Below are 16347 nucleotides of genomic sequence, written 5' to 3'. Positions count from 1 at the left end.
CTGGCAGCTGGAAGGTCTCTGTGGATGAACAAACTAGACGAGACCTCTGCTTCCCTGGGGTTAATGTCCCAGTGGGATGAGGCAGACCATCAACAATAAACCCAACCAACCCACCAACGGCGAGGTATCCTAGACCAGGACGGATGCTTTCGAGATGGGATCTTGGAGAGCAGACAGGGGAAGGGCAGTGGGGAGGATGGAGCAGTCAACCAATGGGTCCAGGTAGTTGTCAATGGAGGGTAAGACACGGCGAGACTGGGGGAGTCAGTCAAGAGGGTGTCAGAGGAAGCGGGTCGCGGACAGGAACAAGGACTGGAGTAGAGGCATCGAGGCAGGTTCACCTTGGGATGATGGAGGACTAGCTAAGAGGCTGATGCAGCTGCAGCAGAATAAAGAGGAGCTGGGGGTGGGGGGGACAGAAGAGGAGAGGGGGATCAGAGAGGTTGTCTAGGGAGGGACAGGGGACAGGGCAGATTTCTTATGTATAAAATGGGGAGCCACTGCAGGGTTTTGAGTGGAGTGACAGATCTGACTCTTTAACATGAACCCTCTGGACGACAGGTGTTGGGAGACAAGGGCAGACATAGAAAAACCTGTCAGGGGACTGGCGTCCAGGCAAGAGGCGGTGGCTTGGATCAGGCTGGTGGCCGCCAAGGAGGTAGAAGAGACAGAATAGTCACATTATCAGTTCAGAGGAGATGAGAACAACGAATAACAATGCATTCAGAGCAGGCGTGTGTGTGTGTGTGTGTGTGTGTGTGTGTGTGTGTGTGTGTGTGGTGGTGGGGGGGTAGAGGTTTACTTAAACCTGACCTTGAATGACAGGGAGGATTTGAAAAGATGGAGGAATCAGGAGAGGCATTTTAGGACGCAGTGTGCTTAGAGGCAAGGATAAGAATGGCTTGTTCTGGGGACAAAGAGATTAGCCCGAACAGAGCAGGGCAGGCCAGTCCCCGGGGTTTGGTGGGAAATAAAATAAAATATAGAAGGTGGGGGTCAAGTTATGAAGGAGAGAGCCACAAAAACCAGGCGAAAGTGTCTAGACGTCACAATGTTTACTATGAGGCCTGGTAAATAGTAGGTGCTCAATAAATATTAGAAGACTGATAAAGAGGTTTTATAGCACTGCTTATCTGCTCATCTGGATTGGACAGCAGAGTGTGTCTCATTTGGAAGGTGGAGGGGAGGAGGGCTAATTCACACGTGGATAATTGACAGCTGACTGTTTCAAATCTCCTTCATCATGTTAACCACCAGGTGCCATTCACCACTTGTGGGAACCTCAATCTCGTGTTGGCAATCTCTTGCTCCAATAAAAATTTCATGGGTCTAAAACGCCGTGTGCTCCAATAGCCATGTGATCATAAATCTGAGGTTATAAGTGCTGGCTTGCCACTACCAACAGTTACAGGTGTAATTTCGGTGTCTCTAAATTAGTGACAGGTGCAAAACAGCATTTGCAGAAGAAAAATAAAAAGGAGAGAAACAGAAAAAAATGTAACGTTGTTGAAGTTTATAGAAACTTAGTTCTATTCAAATGAGTCCAATTCATTATCACATACATTTTCACCAACCCGAGGAGATGGATATGGGGCACTGACTGGACAACACCAGCGTGCATTTGAAGTGTGTCCACAGGAAGCTACAGGAGCAGCTTTGGGACAGTTCTGCTGCTCTAAGACAGTGAAGAAATTCACTTTGTTCATATTTTGTCAGATCCAAGGAATATGTGCCTAAGGAAGAACCAGGGTGAGGTGTGAATTTCCCCTGGGGTGATTTCTCCGGGTTGAAGATGAAATTGAGAATGCTCACAAAAACAGCATCTGTCACACCATCTCTATTAGAGCTATAAAAATCATTTTCATTTAAAGACTCATGTTTTACAGCGCAATTAACACTTTAAATGGATGACTATTGCCCAGGACTTTCCAAGGCCAGGTTGTGTGATAAGGTCTAAAAAATAATCCTGTGTTATCTTGTATTCGTCTGACGTAACTGCCATTTCTTTCAACTGTTTCTTATACTACAATTCATAATTTTGGGAGAAAGTATTAGAGAAATGACAGTTTTTTAAAAAAAAAACAGGGAGGAGATTCTTAGTCTAGAAATCTACTGAGTCCTGAAGTTCAAGAAAGAACTTGAATTTAAATCAATAAATAGATGATAAAATTACAGGCACACTAAGAAAAAAAAAGTTAATATGGGCAAGAGTAAAATGATTTTTTTAAAAACCTTGATTTTTTTTTTTCTTTTGTGGTTTTGGAGACGGAACCCTGAGCCTTGTGGACGCTGGGCGAGTCCTCTACCACTGAGCTGCAATCCCAGTCCTCTGACGGGTCATTTCAGGGGAGATTATGAAATTCAGAGCTTAAATCTTTCCTGGACTGCCTCTTCACTGTATAGAGACGATTAAAACTCAAGACAGTTTTCCCACGTGTCTGAGAAGAAAACATGCAATCGTTGCTCTCACTTAAGCCCCTAGAATGATTTCAACCTTTGGCAAGTCAATTTCTTCAGAGACAAATGTTAATGGCAGTGGGGGAGGCCATTTCTCCATCTTAAAACAAATCAGGGCTGGGAGGGTAGCTCAGTGGTGGAGCGTTTGCCTTGGCACGCCGACTCATTTTGGTTTGATGAGGACAGCTCTGTTTTTCCATATTCTGTGAAAGGCTTTAAATTTATTTGATTCTCCAGAGCGATTAATGCGACTACAATGAAACTCCATATAGGACGTGAGATCTGCTTTTGCAAATATTCTATCGCTCAGTCCTCATGATAATCCTGTCGTTTCTGTTAAAACATGTGGACACAGAGGGGCCAGAGAGGACAAAGGACTTGGTCACATTCAAGCAGCTTGTCAGTGTCCCAAATGGGATTGGTCCTTACATTTCCAAGTACAGCATGGGTCCCTCTGAACTTCTGAAAAGAGGCACATTTGGGTCCACTGTCTAGATGTTTCTGAGTCGCCTGGAGTCATGCAGACACAGTTTAAGTATCCTTCAATAAAAACGGCGTGCAATCAATCACTCGCTCCTATCTCGGGAGAGAGACTCGTTTCGAAGGATTGACGATTGCAGCATTTATCATGTCTCTGAGGCATATTTGCATTGCTCAATTCCCTCCAAAGGACAAGTGTGTCATCATCTCTCGATGCTCTGGTGCAACAGCTTAAAATGATAGAATTCACACAGGACCAGGTCTGGCACTGGAAGTGGGAGGCACAGTGAGCCTGAGCTTGTGGAAGCTTCCCTTGGATCTTGGCAATTTCTTCTGGTGGAAATGGTTTCGGAGCCAGCGTGGGGTTACTTGGGGTTGCACGCAGAGCTCTTGGTGAACAAAGAAAGGGGAGTAACCTAAAGGGGCCGCAGGAAGAAGGGGGCCTTGGAAAAGTTGTGGCAGTCCCCTCTGAGCATCGTGGAGATCTTAATTCTTGTGGATAGGACCAATATAACTGGACCTCTGGGTCATTCACAGTAAAAGTGACACTTCTCCTTCAGTAGCAGTTCCCAGCGCCCCGCAACCCACAATTCCTTTTGCTCCATGGCGAGGAAGAAGGAGCTCCTAACTCCACCGAAGCCAAATCCACAAGCTTCATGCACGGTGACCTCAGATAACCGATGATCCTATACCCGATTTATTTTCAAGTTTATCTGCTTGTTTTGGCAGGAGCAGGATATTTGGTGATCGTTCAGAAAACGCAACAGAAGTAACAAATGTAGGATCTCGAAATTTTAACAGAAAAAATACTTCTGAATAAGTGGTAGTCAGAAGCCACGTAAGACAAGAATTAAATGGCTGATGTAAAATGTTTTATCCTGCTAATAATTCTATTTTGTTTTGTTTTGAAGGGAAGTGGAGGGTGTCTTTGCTGTGTTTCTCAGGCTGTTCCCAAACTCTTGGGCTCAAGGGATCCTTCCACCTCACCCTTCTGAGTAGCTGGGACCTCTGGTGCACTCCACAGTGCCCGACAAATAATTCTGCACCATGTTGATTAAGAAGAAAAGTGCTGGATTTTTTTTTTAACTTTTTAAAATTGTTTTTTAGAATTTATTTATTTATTTGTTTGTTTATTTATATGTGGTGCTGAGGATCCAACCCAGTGCCTCACACATACCAGGCAAGTGCTCTACCACTGAGCCACACCCCAACCCCATGGGCCACAACTGGATTATTCTTTTGGAGGGATTTGAGACTCAAAGAATATTATGCTCAGGGCATTAAAAACAGAGATTAGCACAGAATGAAAACTAGCTGGAATCACATAATCACCCCTTGCCACAAACAGGACTTGCGCCCCCGGTTAAGCTAAAATATTTATTGCACTGCATTCTAAACATATTCTTCCCAAAGAGACAAAACTATCAAATTTTGACTCAGAACTGTTACTTCACAACACATCCAGGACATTCTGCCCTGAGGCAGGCTAAAATGAATAACTAAAGGAAGACAGCAATAATTTTTATGGCTTACAGAAAAATAGAAGAAGGCTTTTTAATAGAATGTCATGGAACTAAAATCCTATTTAAGAGCCTCAGATGACAGAAATGAATCAAATGAGTGAGTGAGAAGGAGGCACAGTCACTGGTAGAGCATGAGGGGCCCCGAGTTCTGGCTCCAATACCACACACACACACACACACACACACACACACACACACACAAACTCATAATAAAATAAAATACTATTCAGGAGACTTTTTCCCCCTCAATTCTTAAAACGTTCCATTTTTTTAAAAAAAAATTGTGATCCCTATGTTCAGGCTTCTAGAAAAATCACAAGATTAAGAAGCCATCCATGTCGATCATGAAGTGACTTTCATTTGAATGCTTCAGCACTTATACTGTAAAACATGAATCCCCCTAGTTAGTACCGTCTGTTTTCACATGCGCTCTATGAGAAGAGAAAGAAGGAACAAATAGAAATACAGAAATAAACACGAAACAATGCAAAACAGAACAAACTGTCCTGAGAAACTCCAGTAGAAGGAGCTAGACAAATGAAGAACTTAACCTTTAGCAAGAGCCAAGAAAGAAAGGTTGAAAAACTACGTTTCTGTTTGAATTGGACAAATCTGAATATAAGTCACAGTTAATCATTGACTTGGCATGCATTTAACCTGTTAGGGACCTCATTTTCTTGACGTGTAAAATGAGATGCTTAAGAGAAGACCTTCTTTGAGGTACCCACTATCTTTTTTTTTTTTCCTCCAATACATTTGCCACCAGGCTAGGAAGCATCCTAAGAAATCTAAAGCAGAATAGAACTTGTTCCTACACTCCGGGAGCTTGCAATCTTTATCTTTAGGGGAGATAAAAATGTACACACAGATACCTAGATTTCAAAGTCGAACTGAGAAATGATGAGAGGGATAAAAATGCCCCGAGAGGGATCAAAAACTGCTGTTAGATGCATCTGAAGTCCAAGATCAAAAGGGCAAAGAGTGACCCTTTCAGTATTCTAATAAGCCAAGAAGGAAACGCATGTAAATTCAGGAAATAAAAATGAATAGGGTTGTTTTGGGGTATAAATACACCTTTAATACTTAAAATCCAGGAAATAAGAGCCCCACACAAATATAAAATGCAGACTAGGCTAGGAGTCTGTGTGGAGGCTTGGAATCCATTCATAAGTGAACCCTACAGTAGCAAACTCCACATTAAAACATCGGAGAATACACATGAAAGGATCAGAATAAGGATAAAGTGGAAAACAGACAATCTGCGCAATTTTGTCCTTACGCAAGTGCCCAAAGCAAGTGTCCAAAGCATCCCCAGCCACCGCACCTGGAATCGCCTTTACCTTGTGAGGTGCTTGCGGACAGTGAACCAGTGAAGGAATCGCCCTCTGGGTCAACAGGAGGATCTCCCAGAGTTTCACCCATAACCGTGTGGAATGGGGATGAGCCGTCATTCACACTGACGTTTTGTCTGTTTCTTGCAAGAGATCAATCCATTAAAGGGAAAAGGCTTGTGATGGTAGAAGTATGTGAATACCACCAATGAGTCAAGACGTTAGTTTCTGAATATTTGGGAGAGGTCGGAATAAACACAGAAAGGACCGGCTGGCACCGTCCTGTGAGAGGGCCAGCTGTGACAGAATGTTGTGTCATAATGTTTGCTGCTTTGGCAAGACTTGGTACATTACAAGGAAAACATTGCCACACTGTCTCGCCAGTGACCCACACATTCTGTGTCTTGAGAGGGGCAGGAACACTTGGAATTATCAGAGCGGAGATCATTTCAGGATTTGATCGATTTTTTAAAATTTCAATAAATGGGTTGGGGCTGGGGATCCGCGGTAGAGCGCTCGCCTAGCACGTGCGAGGCGCTGGGTTCGATCCTCAGCACCACGTAAAAATAAATAAATAAAACAAAGGCATGTGTCCAACAACAACTATAAAAAATATCTAAAAAAATTGCAATAAAACGCACATCTATCGCTTCTTAGTGGAAAACTTCAAAATCTCTGGGTTATGAAATAGCAGACAAACATATTTGGGTAAAGTTTCTTTTAGGTGTTCATCCTTGGTTGAATCTCAATTATCTGAAGAATATTTTGGATCTCAAGTGTGTGTGTGTGAGGGTGTATTCCTCCCCTCTACCCCAAATGACAATAGCTTCAGATATGCTTTTGGAATTTTTTTTTTTTTTTTGGTAATAGGGATTGAACTCAAGGATCCTAAACCACCAAGCCACATCCTTTTTTTTTTTTTTTTTTTTTAATTTAGAGACAGGGTCTCACTAAATTGCCTAGGGCCTCACTAAATTGCTGAGGCTGGCCTTGAACTTGCCATCTTCCTAACTCAGCCTCCTGAGTTGCTAGGATTATAGACGTGTGCCACCATGCCCGGCTCATATTTTAAATTCTGCTACCAGCATGCTACCCCAAAGTTACATGTCTAAGGTATTTAGTTGACTGTTTTACAAAATCCAATGTGACAGCAACTACTACCCAAATTCTATGAAAACTATAAACGGCCGAGAGACGGAGGGCCTGATATGGTTTTGATTTTCTATGTTAGGGTTTGCTTTTTTTAAAAAGTTAAAGTTTATCCAGCTATAGCCACTTCAGTCATGTTTCAACGGTTGATGGTTCAATGATAAATGCTATGTCATAATGAAAAAACTAGATTCCTTCTGAAAAGAATAATGCATTACCAGAAGAAAAAAAAAAGACTGGCCCTGTTAAGTTGGCGAGGAACTGTGGTCAGTTTTGTAATCAGGAAAAAGCTGGCTTCTTGCTCAAGGCCTTTGCCCTTTTTGGCGAGGATAAACATTCACCGTGCCAAACTGCTAATGTGGGAGCAGGTCTTGTCATAGAGACGGCCTAGTTGAACTGCAGTGAGCTGTGGGTGTTAAAAGGTGCCCCCACAGAGGGCAGTGTATCTGATGGCAATAATTCTCTGAATTACACTCATCCTGATATTCCCCAAGTGGAATAACCATATATCTGGTTAATCTATGTTGAGTAACTACTTATTCTTCAAGGGGACTAGTGTAAGTTTCCCTGTCAATCATGGAGCAATAGCTCGATGGGAAAATGCTTATCGGGTCTGAAGAGCACACAATGAAGTAGAGAGTTGGGCAATTACATCATTATTTTAAGCCCCCAAAGCCCTGAACTAATGTAATTCAAGTTAAAGCAAGTTTCTTGACAGTCCAAATGATGGGGGTAATTATCACTCTGGAGGATTAGTTTTATCTACATTGACTTTGAATCCTCCATAAGAGTTTCTCCTTCCCTCCCCATGTTTGGAAATTTACTTATATGCCAAATTAATCCAGACACGAGGCCGTCTTTCTTACAGATGTGATGTAATCCAAGGTTCTTGGTGGAATTTGAGACAGACCAAAAATCATTTACAAAGGCCAAGAATACACTTCTTTCTAATAGAACAGAACAAAAATTGAAGTCCTACTCTGCCTATAGATACTACCATTCAATGTCCCAGGATGTATTTGAGACTAAAGAGCAAATGGCAGCCTTATTTCCTATGAAGTGGCAATATCTCACTTCATTCCCTAATGTCACCTCATTTCTGCCTTCATATTCCAGACTCTTTAACTTTTTTTTTTTTTTTATACTAGGAATTGAACCCAGGGTGCTCTACTACTGAGGTATATCCCTAGTCCTTTTTTTAAAATTTGGAGACAGGGTTTTGCTAAGTTGCTGAGGCTTGCCTCGAATTTTCGATCCTCCTTCCTCAGCCTCCCGAGTTGCTGAGATTATGGGTGTGCACCACCACGCCTGGCTCTTTAACTTTTTAAAAGTGATTAGGGCTAGGAGTATAGTTCAGTGGTAGAGCGTGTGGTTAGCATGCTTGAGGCTGTGAGTTCAGTCCCCAGCACCAAAAAAAGAGAAAAAAAAAAGGAAGAGTTTTATTAAAATATTCTGAAGATCGTGTTGGGTATGGAGGATCACAATATTGGCAGAAGGATCCCATTAGAGAGCGAATGTTAATAAAATGAGAAATGAGAAAAGTACATTCTCCAAGTTAAAACAGCCAAATGGGGATATATCCCATTTGGCACTGGAACTAGAATCTAGGTTTGCAGGACTCCCACGCCCAGGCCAGTCTACTATTGGCCTTGCCATCTTCTACTCTGACATGGGTATACATCGCCTGTTTTAATAAATCAGGCACAATAAGGATAGAGTGAGAGGTCATTTAAGGGGGAAATTTGTTAACTCTTTCAAGGGACATTAAAGAGTGCCTGTGTTTGCTCACACCTGTACTCCCAGTGGGATTCGGAGGCTGAGGCAGGAGGATCTTGAGTTCAAAGCCAGCCTGAGCAACTCAGCGAGACCCTTTGAATTCTCAATAAGAGTTTCTCCTTCCCTCTCCATGTTTGGAAATAAATAAAATATTTAAAAAAGGCTGAGGATGTGGCTCAGTGGTTAAGCACCCCTGGGTTCAATCCCCAGTATAAACAAAAGCGGGGGGGGGGGCTATGTTATTCCTCTTCCACTGCCAATGGTCATGGTGAGCAACCCCTCCGTGCCTGTCTTCCCCTTGTTCCCACACCCCTGGAAGAAGATGTAGCTTGCTTGTGCCACATAATTCTCTGTGGGCATCTTCGTTTCTCAGGCCAAGAGCATTGCCTGGTTCTCAGGTTGCATCGTGGTCTCTGTGACTATTTGGGCGACACCCCGATCCAGTCTTTTCAAACGTTGTTTAAGGAGTGAATTTCTCTGCCTCCTGTTATTTCTCTTCTCTCTTTTTCTTCTCAGAGGCCAATCAATTTGCCAACCTCCTGGGGAGGCAGGCCTTCCTCCTAAGTCTCTAGCAGTTCTGTGCTTCGGTTACTCAACCATTGAAGTCATTGCTAATAGTTAATTATTCCCTCACACCCGGATCTGCTAACACACTGGCATTCCTTCCTGCCCTGGGCCAGACTGTTACTCACTTGAAAGCAAAAATTAAAAAAAAAAAAATTCTCTCTTATTTGTTGTATTGCATTCATTTATGAGCTCAGCATTTATTGACAATAGGTGGTAAGCCTTGAGCGAGGGGCTGGGAATACGGTGTTGTTATTTTATGGAGTGTGGAAACTGCTGACACACAAAATCGACACTCTTGATCAGTGTGGAGGCTGGCATTCAGCAGGCTCCAGATACACTGTTTACACTCTTGACAGCGCTTACCAGCCAGGCAACACATCCGACATGGCGAGGTCCTCATGACATAGCTGTACGGCATGGATTGTTTGATCCTATTTTATGTTACTGATAACCTTTTGTCCTACCACACAGAAGTGCGAGGTCACTTTAGAAATAACTTGCCCCCGTGGACGTTAAAGCAGATGAAAATGGAATCGAGCAGATTGCACTGTTATTCTTTTATGCACCTGTTCTGTTCCCAGATACTGAAGACAGTTTCAGTTTACAGCCCGGTATCCACCTGCTCATTGGTCAGATATTCACCAAACACCTACTAAGGGCCAGGTGTTATTCTAGGCCTTGCAGATAAACACACCGAGAGGCCGAGGATCCTCCTCAATCGTTCACCTGCAACTGCACAGACCAAAATTACCCCAGGAGACCTAGAGGAGGTATCTTTTAATTTAGTTAGCTTTGAAGGTCACCTGGCCTGCGCTGGCATCAGAAATAATATATTTGCATCTTGATAAAAAATAAATTTAAAAGAATAATATATTTGCTTAAATGAAGTCATTACTCTCAGCGGATGGTACGTGATCACAAGAAAATTCATAATGGTTCTGACGTGCACGTGAATGTCCCTGTCCTTCCAGGTCTTCACATTATTCCCCAGTGTCCCACTCTGCAGAATGTCAAAATCAGAAGGATGTGGTACTGAAATAGGCCAAAGAGCGGAGGGTGCATTACGCCACAGTATAAACTCTTGGTGCCTCAGACCTTGCCTAGGGTGCCCCCAATGGGGGATGAGCACCTTGCATCTCGATAGAGGAGCTGCTGCGTGTACCTCTTGTAGGGGAGGCCCCTTCAAGGGTCATCCTTGGTCACTTTACAGAGTGAGGGGGACGGTCAAAGAACACCTCTCTCCTGCGCTGTACACAGAATGAACTTGACTCCTGCTGAGGCTTTGTGCAGTGGAGAGGAAGAGAAGGGCTTCTCTCCTGGGACCGGGGAGACACTGGGCTGGGAATGTCTGTGGGTGTAACACTGTAGCTTCAGCACGGCGAAGAAGGAGAATGAGGGATGATTATAAAAGGAAGAGAGGGAAAGCCCACTTAATGCTCTCCCCGTTTGTGACACTTGAAAAAAAAAAAAAAAAGGACAGTTTGGTACCGAGAAGGTGACGTGTGTGACGTTACTTTATGGAGCCAGCCCTTGGTCAGAAGAATCTAAATGTTACTCAACTAAAAAACTTCCAAAATCTTAGCACATTTGGGAAAACACAATGGGACATAAAAATTGTGAATGGTTCAATAGCAAAAAAAAGAAAAGACCTAAACACCTGAGGTTAAAATCACAGTATTCTATCTCCATGAAGTTATTTTTAGTGTTACTCACTGTTAGAATGATTTATAAAGAATCTTCCTATAATGCAGAATTTTTTTTGGGGGGGGGTATACTAAGGACTGAACCCAGAGGCTCTTTACCTCTGAGTTACATTCCCAGCCCTTTTTATTTTTCATTTTGAGACAGGATCTCACTAAGTTGCTTAGGGTCTTGCTAAGTTGACAAGGCTGGCCTTGAACTTGCGATCCTCCTGCCTCAGCCTTCCCAGTTGCTGGGGTTACAGGTGTGTGGCACCATCAAGCCCGGCTCAGAATATTGAATATATTTTACATTACCTTAGTCTTAAAGGTTAACGAAAACCTTGCCTTTTCTGACTTGGAATTTATCCTCTACACTGAACTTGGATTTCTAAACTTGCTTTGATTGGTTTCTTTTGGGTCAAACAGGCTCTGCCAACATTGGTATAGAATAGTAGGTATAGATTTTTTTTTCTTCTGCCATAACTTCATTTAAAAATTGGCTTCACTGAAATATATAAGGGCTGCTAACACTGACGTCAGCTCCTGAGAGCCCGGAGCACCCCGACAGCTCCCCCCTCTTGGTATCCCCAGAGCCTAGCACAGTACCTGGTTGGCACTAAAATACTTGTTTATTGGTCTTGTTGATCATAAGAGTGGCGAAAGAAGAGCTCATTGCCACATCTGTGTCACATGCATCATTCAAGGAGGAGCTTAAAAGAGACCTAATCAACTGATAACAGCATCAATTTTCCTCTTGTTCCAACAAGACTTCATTTTCCCTGTAAGGCCCCAAAGCAACCACCAGCATGTCACCCTAAGCCACCTTCTACCCTCACCCAGGACAGCTGCCTTCTCCTAGCACAAGTGCAGTTGGCTTGGAACCTTATCTCCAAGGGGCAGTTGCATCAGCTCAGGGTTTCTTCACAGTCACGAAGGAGACAGCAGGGGAGGACTATGCCAAGGGGACTCATGCCTTTGAGAAGAACAAATAATCCTGTATCCTAGATGCAAATTCTACCCTAGCCATCACAGCCAGCCATACAGTCCCATTGACAGAGGAGACATTTGAATACATCTGCCTCATTTCTTTTTTTGAAAGGCAGAATCCATTCTTCTTTTGTCAAAAATTGTGATTTTGCCAGGCGCAGTGGAGCATACCTGTCATCCCAGCAACTCGGGAGGCTGAGGTGGGAGGATCACAAGTTGGAGGCCAGCCTCAGCAATTTATCAAGGCTCTATCTCAAAACAAATAAAAAGGGCTGAGGATGAAGTTCAGTAATAAAGCACCCCTGGGTTCAATCCCCAGTACAAAAAAACAAAAACAAAAACAAAAAAACAACTCCAAGCAAACTGTAATTTTGTTAAGAACTATATTATTTTGATTTAAAATAAAAACAATAAAATGATGCTAACTTGAAGCCTACACTCCAGCAGATGTACATATAATATTTTTAAAAGTGTTTAAGACTGAAGCAGTGGAAAAGAACACTGACTGACATTGCACCAGAAAGGCTAGTTTGTAAGTTCTAATCTGGTCTCCGCCACAAATTCTCAGCTGCTTGGATCTACTCTCTCATCTCTAGAGTAAGAAGGCCTCTTTACAAAAGAGCAAAATCTTTAAGGTCTCTTTGTTGCTGTTGTTTTGTGGTACTGAGGACTGAACCCAGGGGCATTCTATCACCAAAGTATATCATCAGCCCTTTTTTCATTTTATATTTTGAGACAGGGTCTCACTAAACTGTTGAAGCTGGCCTCCAACTTGTGATCTTCCTGCCTCAGCCTCCCAAGTAGCTGGGATTCCAGGCACGTGCCACTATGCCTGGCTTCTCTTTGGGTTCTAATGTTAAGATATTGAATAATGTCAGAAGTTGGTTTATTTATAGCTTAATGGAAATGCTATATATTGTACCCTTATTCATATTCTGATGTGGAGAGACTATGTCCTTATCATACCCAATAACAAAGGGACAGTATATAAGGCACTTTCATGTGGAAAAATAATGTCCAATAGTAAATGAAAAGCCTTGAAAAGAAAAAGCAACTGAAAACTTTCTTTCTTTTCCTTTTTTCCTTCAAAAGTTAACTTTTGTAATACCTGAAAAAGAGCCTAACCCGTCTAACCACTTTCTAGGGATCAACTAAACGCTTTTCAAATTACTGCACCTTTGAACCAAAGACGTACTGCCTGAGCTATGTTAACGTGTCTTTGCAAGTAACATCTGAAATTCTCCAGTAATTGGGTTTCTTGCATGATAAAATACCACGAGCCATATTATCGACTGACGTGTACACATGTTGTGGGAAATCCTAACCCTCTAAGGCACGTATCTTCTGTCAGACTTCAGATTTTATCAATTAAATTTTGGAGATTATTTACATGGACATTTCTTAAGTAACACCCTCTCACGGGTGAACCATACTAGGAATCCCCAGATGCCACAGCAAACTAGGAGACAGGGAATGGCAGGTTTTGTTTTACGTAAAAGAAGCAATTTATAACCAGGCGTGGTGGCACAAGCCTGTACACCCAGTGACTTGGGAGGCTGAGGCAGGAGGATTGCAAGTTGCAGGCCAGCCTCAGCAACTTAGCAAGACCCTGTCTCAAAATTAAAAGGGTTGAGGGGCTGGGGTTACTGTAGCTCAGTGGTAGAGTGCTTGCCTAGCACGGGTGAGGCCCTGGGTTCGATCCTCAGCACCACATTAAAAATAAATAAATAAAATAAAGGTATTGTGTCCATCTACAACAACAAAAAAATATTATTATTTTTTTTAAAAGGGTTGGGGATGTAGCTCAGTGGTAGAGCACCCCTAGGTTCGATACATGGTACCAAGGTGGAAAAAAAGGAAGAAGTAATTTATCAATATCATGATTGCATTGAAGAAAACATGAGGCTACTGACATCACACGACTCACACAGAGTACCAGGGAGATTAATACGATCATATTCTAATTTCTCATATGTGGTCAATGGGTTCCAAAGTAATGAAATGATTTGCCCAAGGCATTACCAAGATAATTAGTAGCAGAGTTTGAACTGCGAATCAGGTTTCCTGATTCGCAGTTCAAAGCTCCAAATTGTTCAGATCAATGTTCGGATCCATTATCCTTAATGGCAGCAATCACGGTAGAAGCCTATCAGTATGGAAGCATTCAATCTGCCACGAGGTGATTCAGGTAATGTGGACAAATGACCCATGCAAACGCCATAGTTCAACACAGAGTCTGGATACAAAGTAAGCACTCAATAGTGTCGTGGTAATTAAAATTTGATGATATTGGAACAGCGACTCAGGAATTCGTTTTGCTGACTAATGTCCTCATTTCATACATTCTGCATGAGTCACCCCAGTATTCTGGGGTTCTCCCGATACCAACAGCGATTTTTTCCCTTCCTAATGATAGTTCCTTGCTTTTATGAAAATAATCAAGATTACCATGCGAAAAGGGTAATATTTCTCTGACCAAAAAAAAAGTACCTTTGAGCTGAACATTGCTGGGTGGTCATTCAAAGCAGAAAAGAAAATAATAGCAATTATTGGAAGAGGACTTCAACATGGAACCTAGGTTTGGGCCTGTAGCTCAGTGGTAGAGCACTTACCGATAGAGCATGTACAAGGCCCTGGGTTAAAACCTGGTGATAATGTTTGGCTCCAGAGCTTTCCTTATTTGTCTTTAGTTGGTTTAATATAGTCAGACCTGGGTTTGAATTGGAGATCTACCACTTAAAACCCTATTTACATGGATAGGCTCACTGGTGAACTTCTATAATCCCAGTAACTTGGGAGGCTGAGGCAGGAGGATCATGAGTTTGAGGCCAGCCTCAGCAATTTAGCAAGGACCTCAGCAGCTTCAGTAAGATTCCCATCTCAAAATTTTAAAAATTAAAGAAAATAAAAATAAAGAACTAGGGATGTAGCTCAATGGTAAAGCACACCTGGGTTTAATCAACAGTACCAAAAGAGAGAAACAAACAAAATATTTTCACTTTGAGGAGGCCGCTTTATCTTGCTAAGACTCTTGTTTTCTCATCTGATAGAGGAGCTTTGAGAATTAGAGATGATTTATGTAAATTGGTGCCTGGAACAGAGTAAGTGCTCAAATTACACTAATTACGAATTCTTATAATCAAAACCTTAAATCTTATACATGATGTCTGGTTAATAAAATAGAAAGAGCAGTCACCAAGCAACAATCTTATTGCTCTTATGTTAAAAGGAGCTACATAAAAAATGTTCCAGAAAAAAGAAACATACACAGAGTATGGACAAAACCTAAAATCAGTGCATAATGAACTGAATTTTGATGACAATTAAATAATAAGCCACATAGAATATATTTTTATAACTACTTTTCAATTAAGGTTCATCAAACAGTTAATAGTATATTAGGTCAATTACCTAAAAGTTTGTCTCTTTAATCTTCATTAGATACAACACTATAAAGTCTGTCCCAATCTAGGACTCTCCATTCAAATTTATAGAATTTTTTTTTGTGTGTGTGTGTATGTGTGTGGTGCTGGGGATTGAACCCAGGGCCTCACACATGCTAGGCAAACACGTTTACCTCTGAGGTGTTTTTTTTTTTTTTTTTTACTATTTATTTATTTATAGTTGTAGATCGGACAGCATGCCTTTACTCTATTTGTTTATTTTTAACAAGAATAAGCTACTGCCCCAGTCCCCACCTCTGAGTCCCTTTTTTTAAAATTTATTTTGAGATGGGGCCTCCCTACATGGTCAAGGCTGGCCTCCAACTCCTGATCCTCATGCCTCAGCCTCCTGAATCACAGGGATTACAAGTGTGAGCCACTACGCCCAGCTGTAGAACAGATCTTTCACCACACTGGTGAAAACAAGAAGACTGAAAAAGATACAAAGTAGCTCTTAAGATTTGGATTCCATATTTACTGAGCAACTACTCTGTCAGGTGCTGTGCTCAGTGTCCTAAGATATAAAACCTTGCTTAGACTTCATAAAAACTCTGAGTTTGAAAAGAAACATACTTGGAAGCCAATGAGGCCAGTTTGTGATTAGATGATGAACAATGAGGCACCAAGCAAAGCATTTCAGTATCACATAACTAGGACTAGAACAAAGAGGAAGGCTGAGCTTCGGTTCTCAAACCCTTTCCCTACTTTTTAGTAAAGAGGAACAGGATACAAACAAATCACTCTGCTATAAGTAGTTGACCTGAGAGAAGGGTAAATAATAATCACTGCCACTGAAGTCCTGTTTTGGTGTCAACTACATGCACGCCATATACTGTAGTACTGGCCACTGGTTTTCATTCTCTCTACTCTTCACCGCCAGGTGGACTGCATATTTCAGGGAAATCACACAGCTTTAATTCCTGAAGGCAGCTCTCTTGGATAGAGATACCAG

The 16347-nt window shown here is 42.1% G+C and overlaps 1 protein-coding gene across 4 annotated transcripts in view; it reads right to left on the bottom strand.

Moving 5' to 3' along the window:
• Pparg (peroxisome proliferator activated receptor gamma) overlaps nt 1-16347 on the bottom strand; it is a 171647-nt gene that overhangs the window by 101279 nt on the left and 54021 nt on the right. Inside the window, exon 1 of one of the 4 annotated variants that reach the window (XM_071605923.1) lies at nt 5785-6081. The exons of 2 other annotated variants lie outside the window; for them this stretch is intronic. In XM_071605923.1, coding sequence (XP_071462024.1) covers nt 5785-5911 — 127 coding nt within the window. In that variant the 5' untranslated portion in view covers nt 5912-6081. Of the gene's footprint in view, nt 1-5784; nt 6082-16347 lie in introns of those variants that run through there. One more of the 4 variants, XM_027931870.3, reaches the window with a different exon arrangement.

This window comes from Marmota flaviventris, chromosome 20 (assembly GCF_047511675.1).
Source record: "Marmota flaviventris isolate mMarFla1 chromosome 20, mMarFla1.hap1, whole genome shotgun sequence".
NCBI lineage: Eukaryota > Metazoa > Chordata > Mammalia > Rodentia > Sciuridae > Marmota > Marmota flaviventris.
Note: the sequence above shows the minus strand (reverse complement) of the source record. Positions and strands in the feature narration are given on the sequence as shown.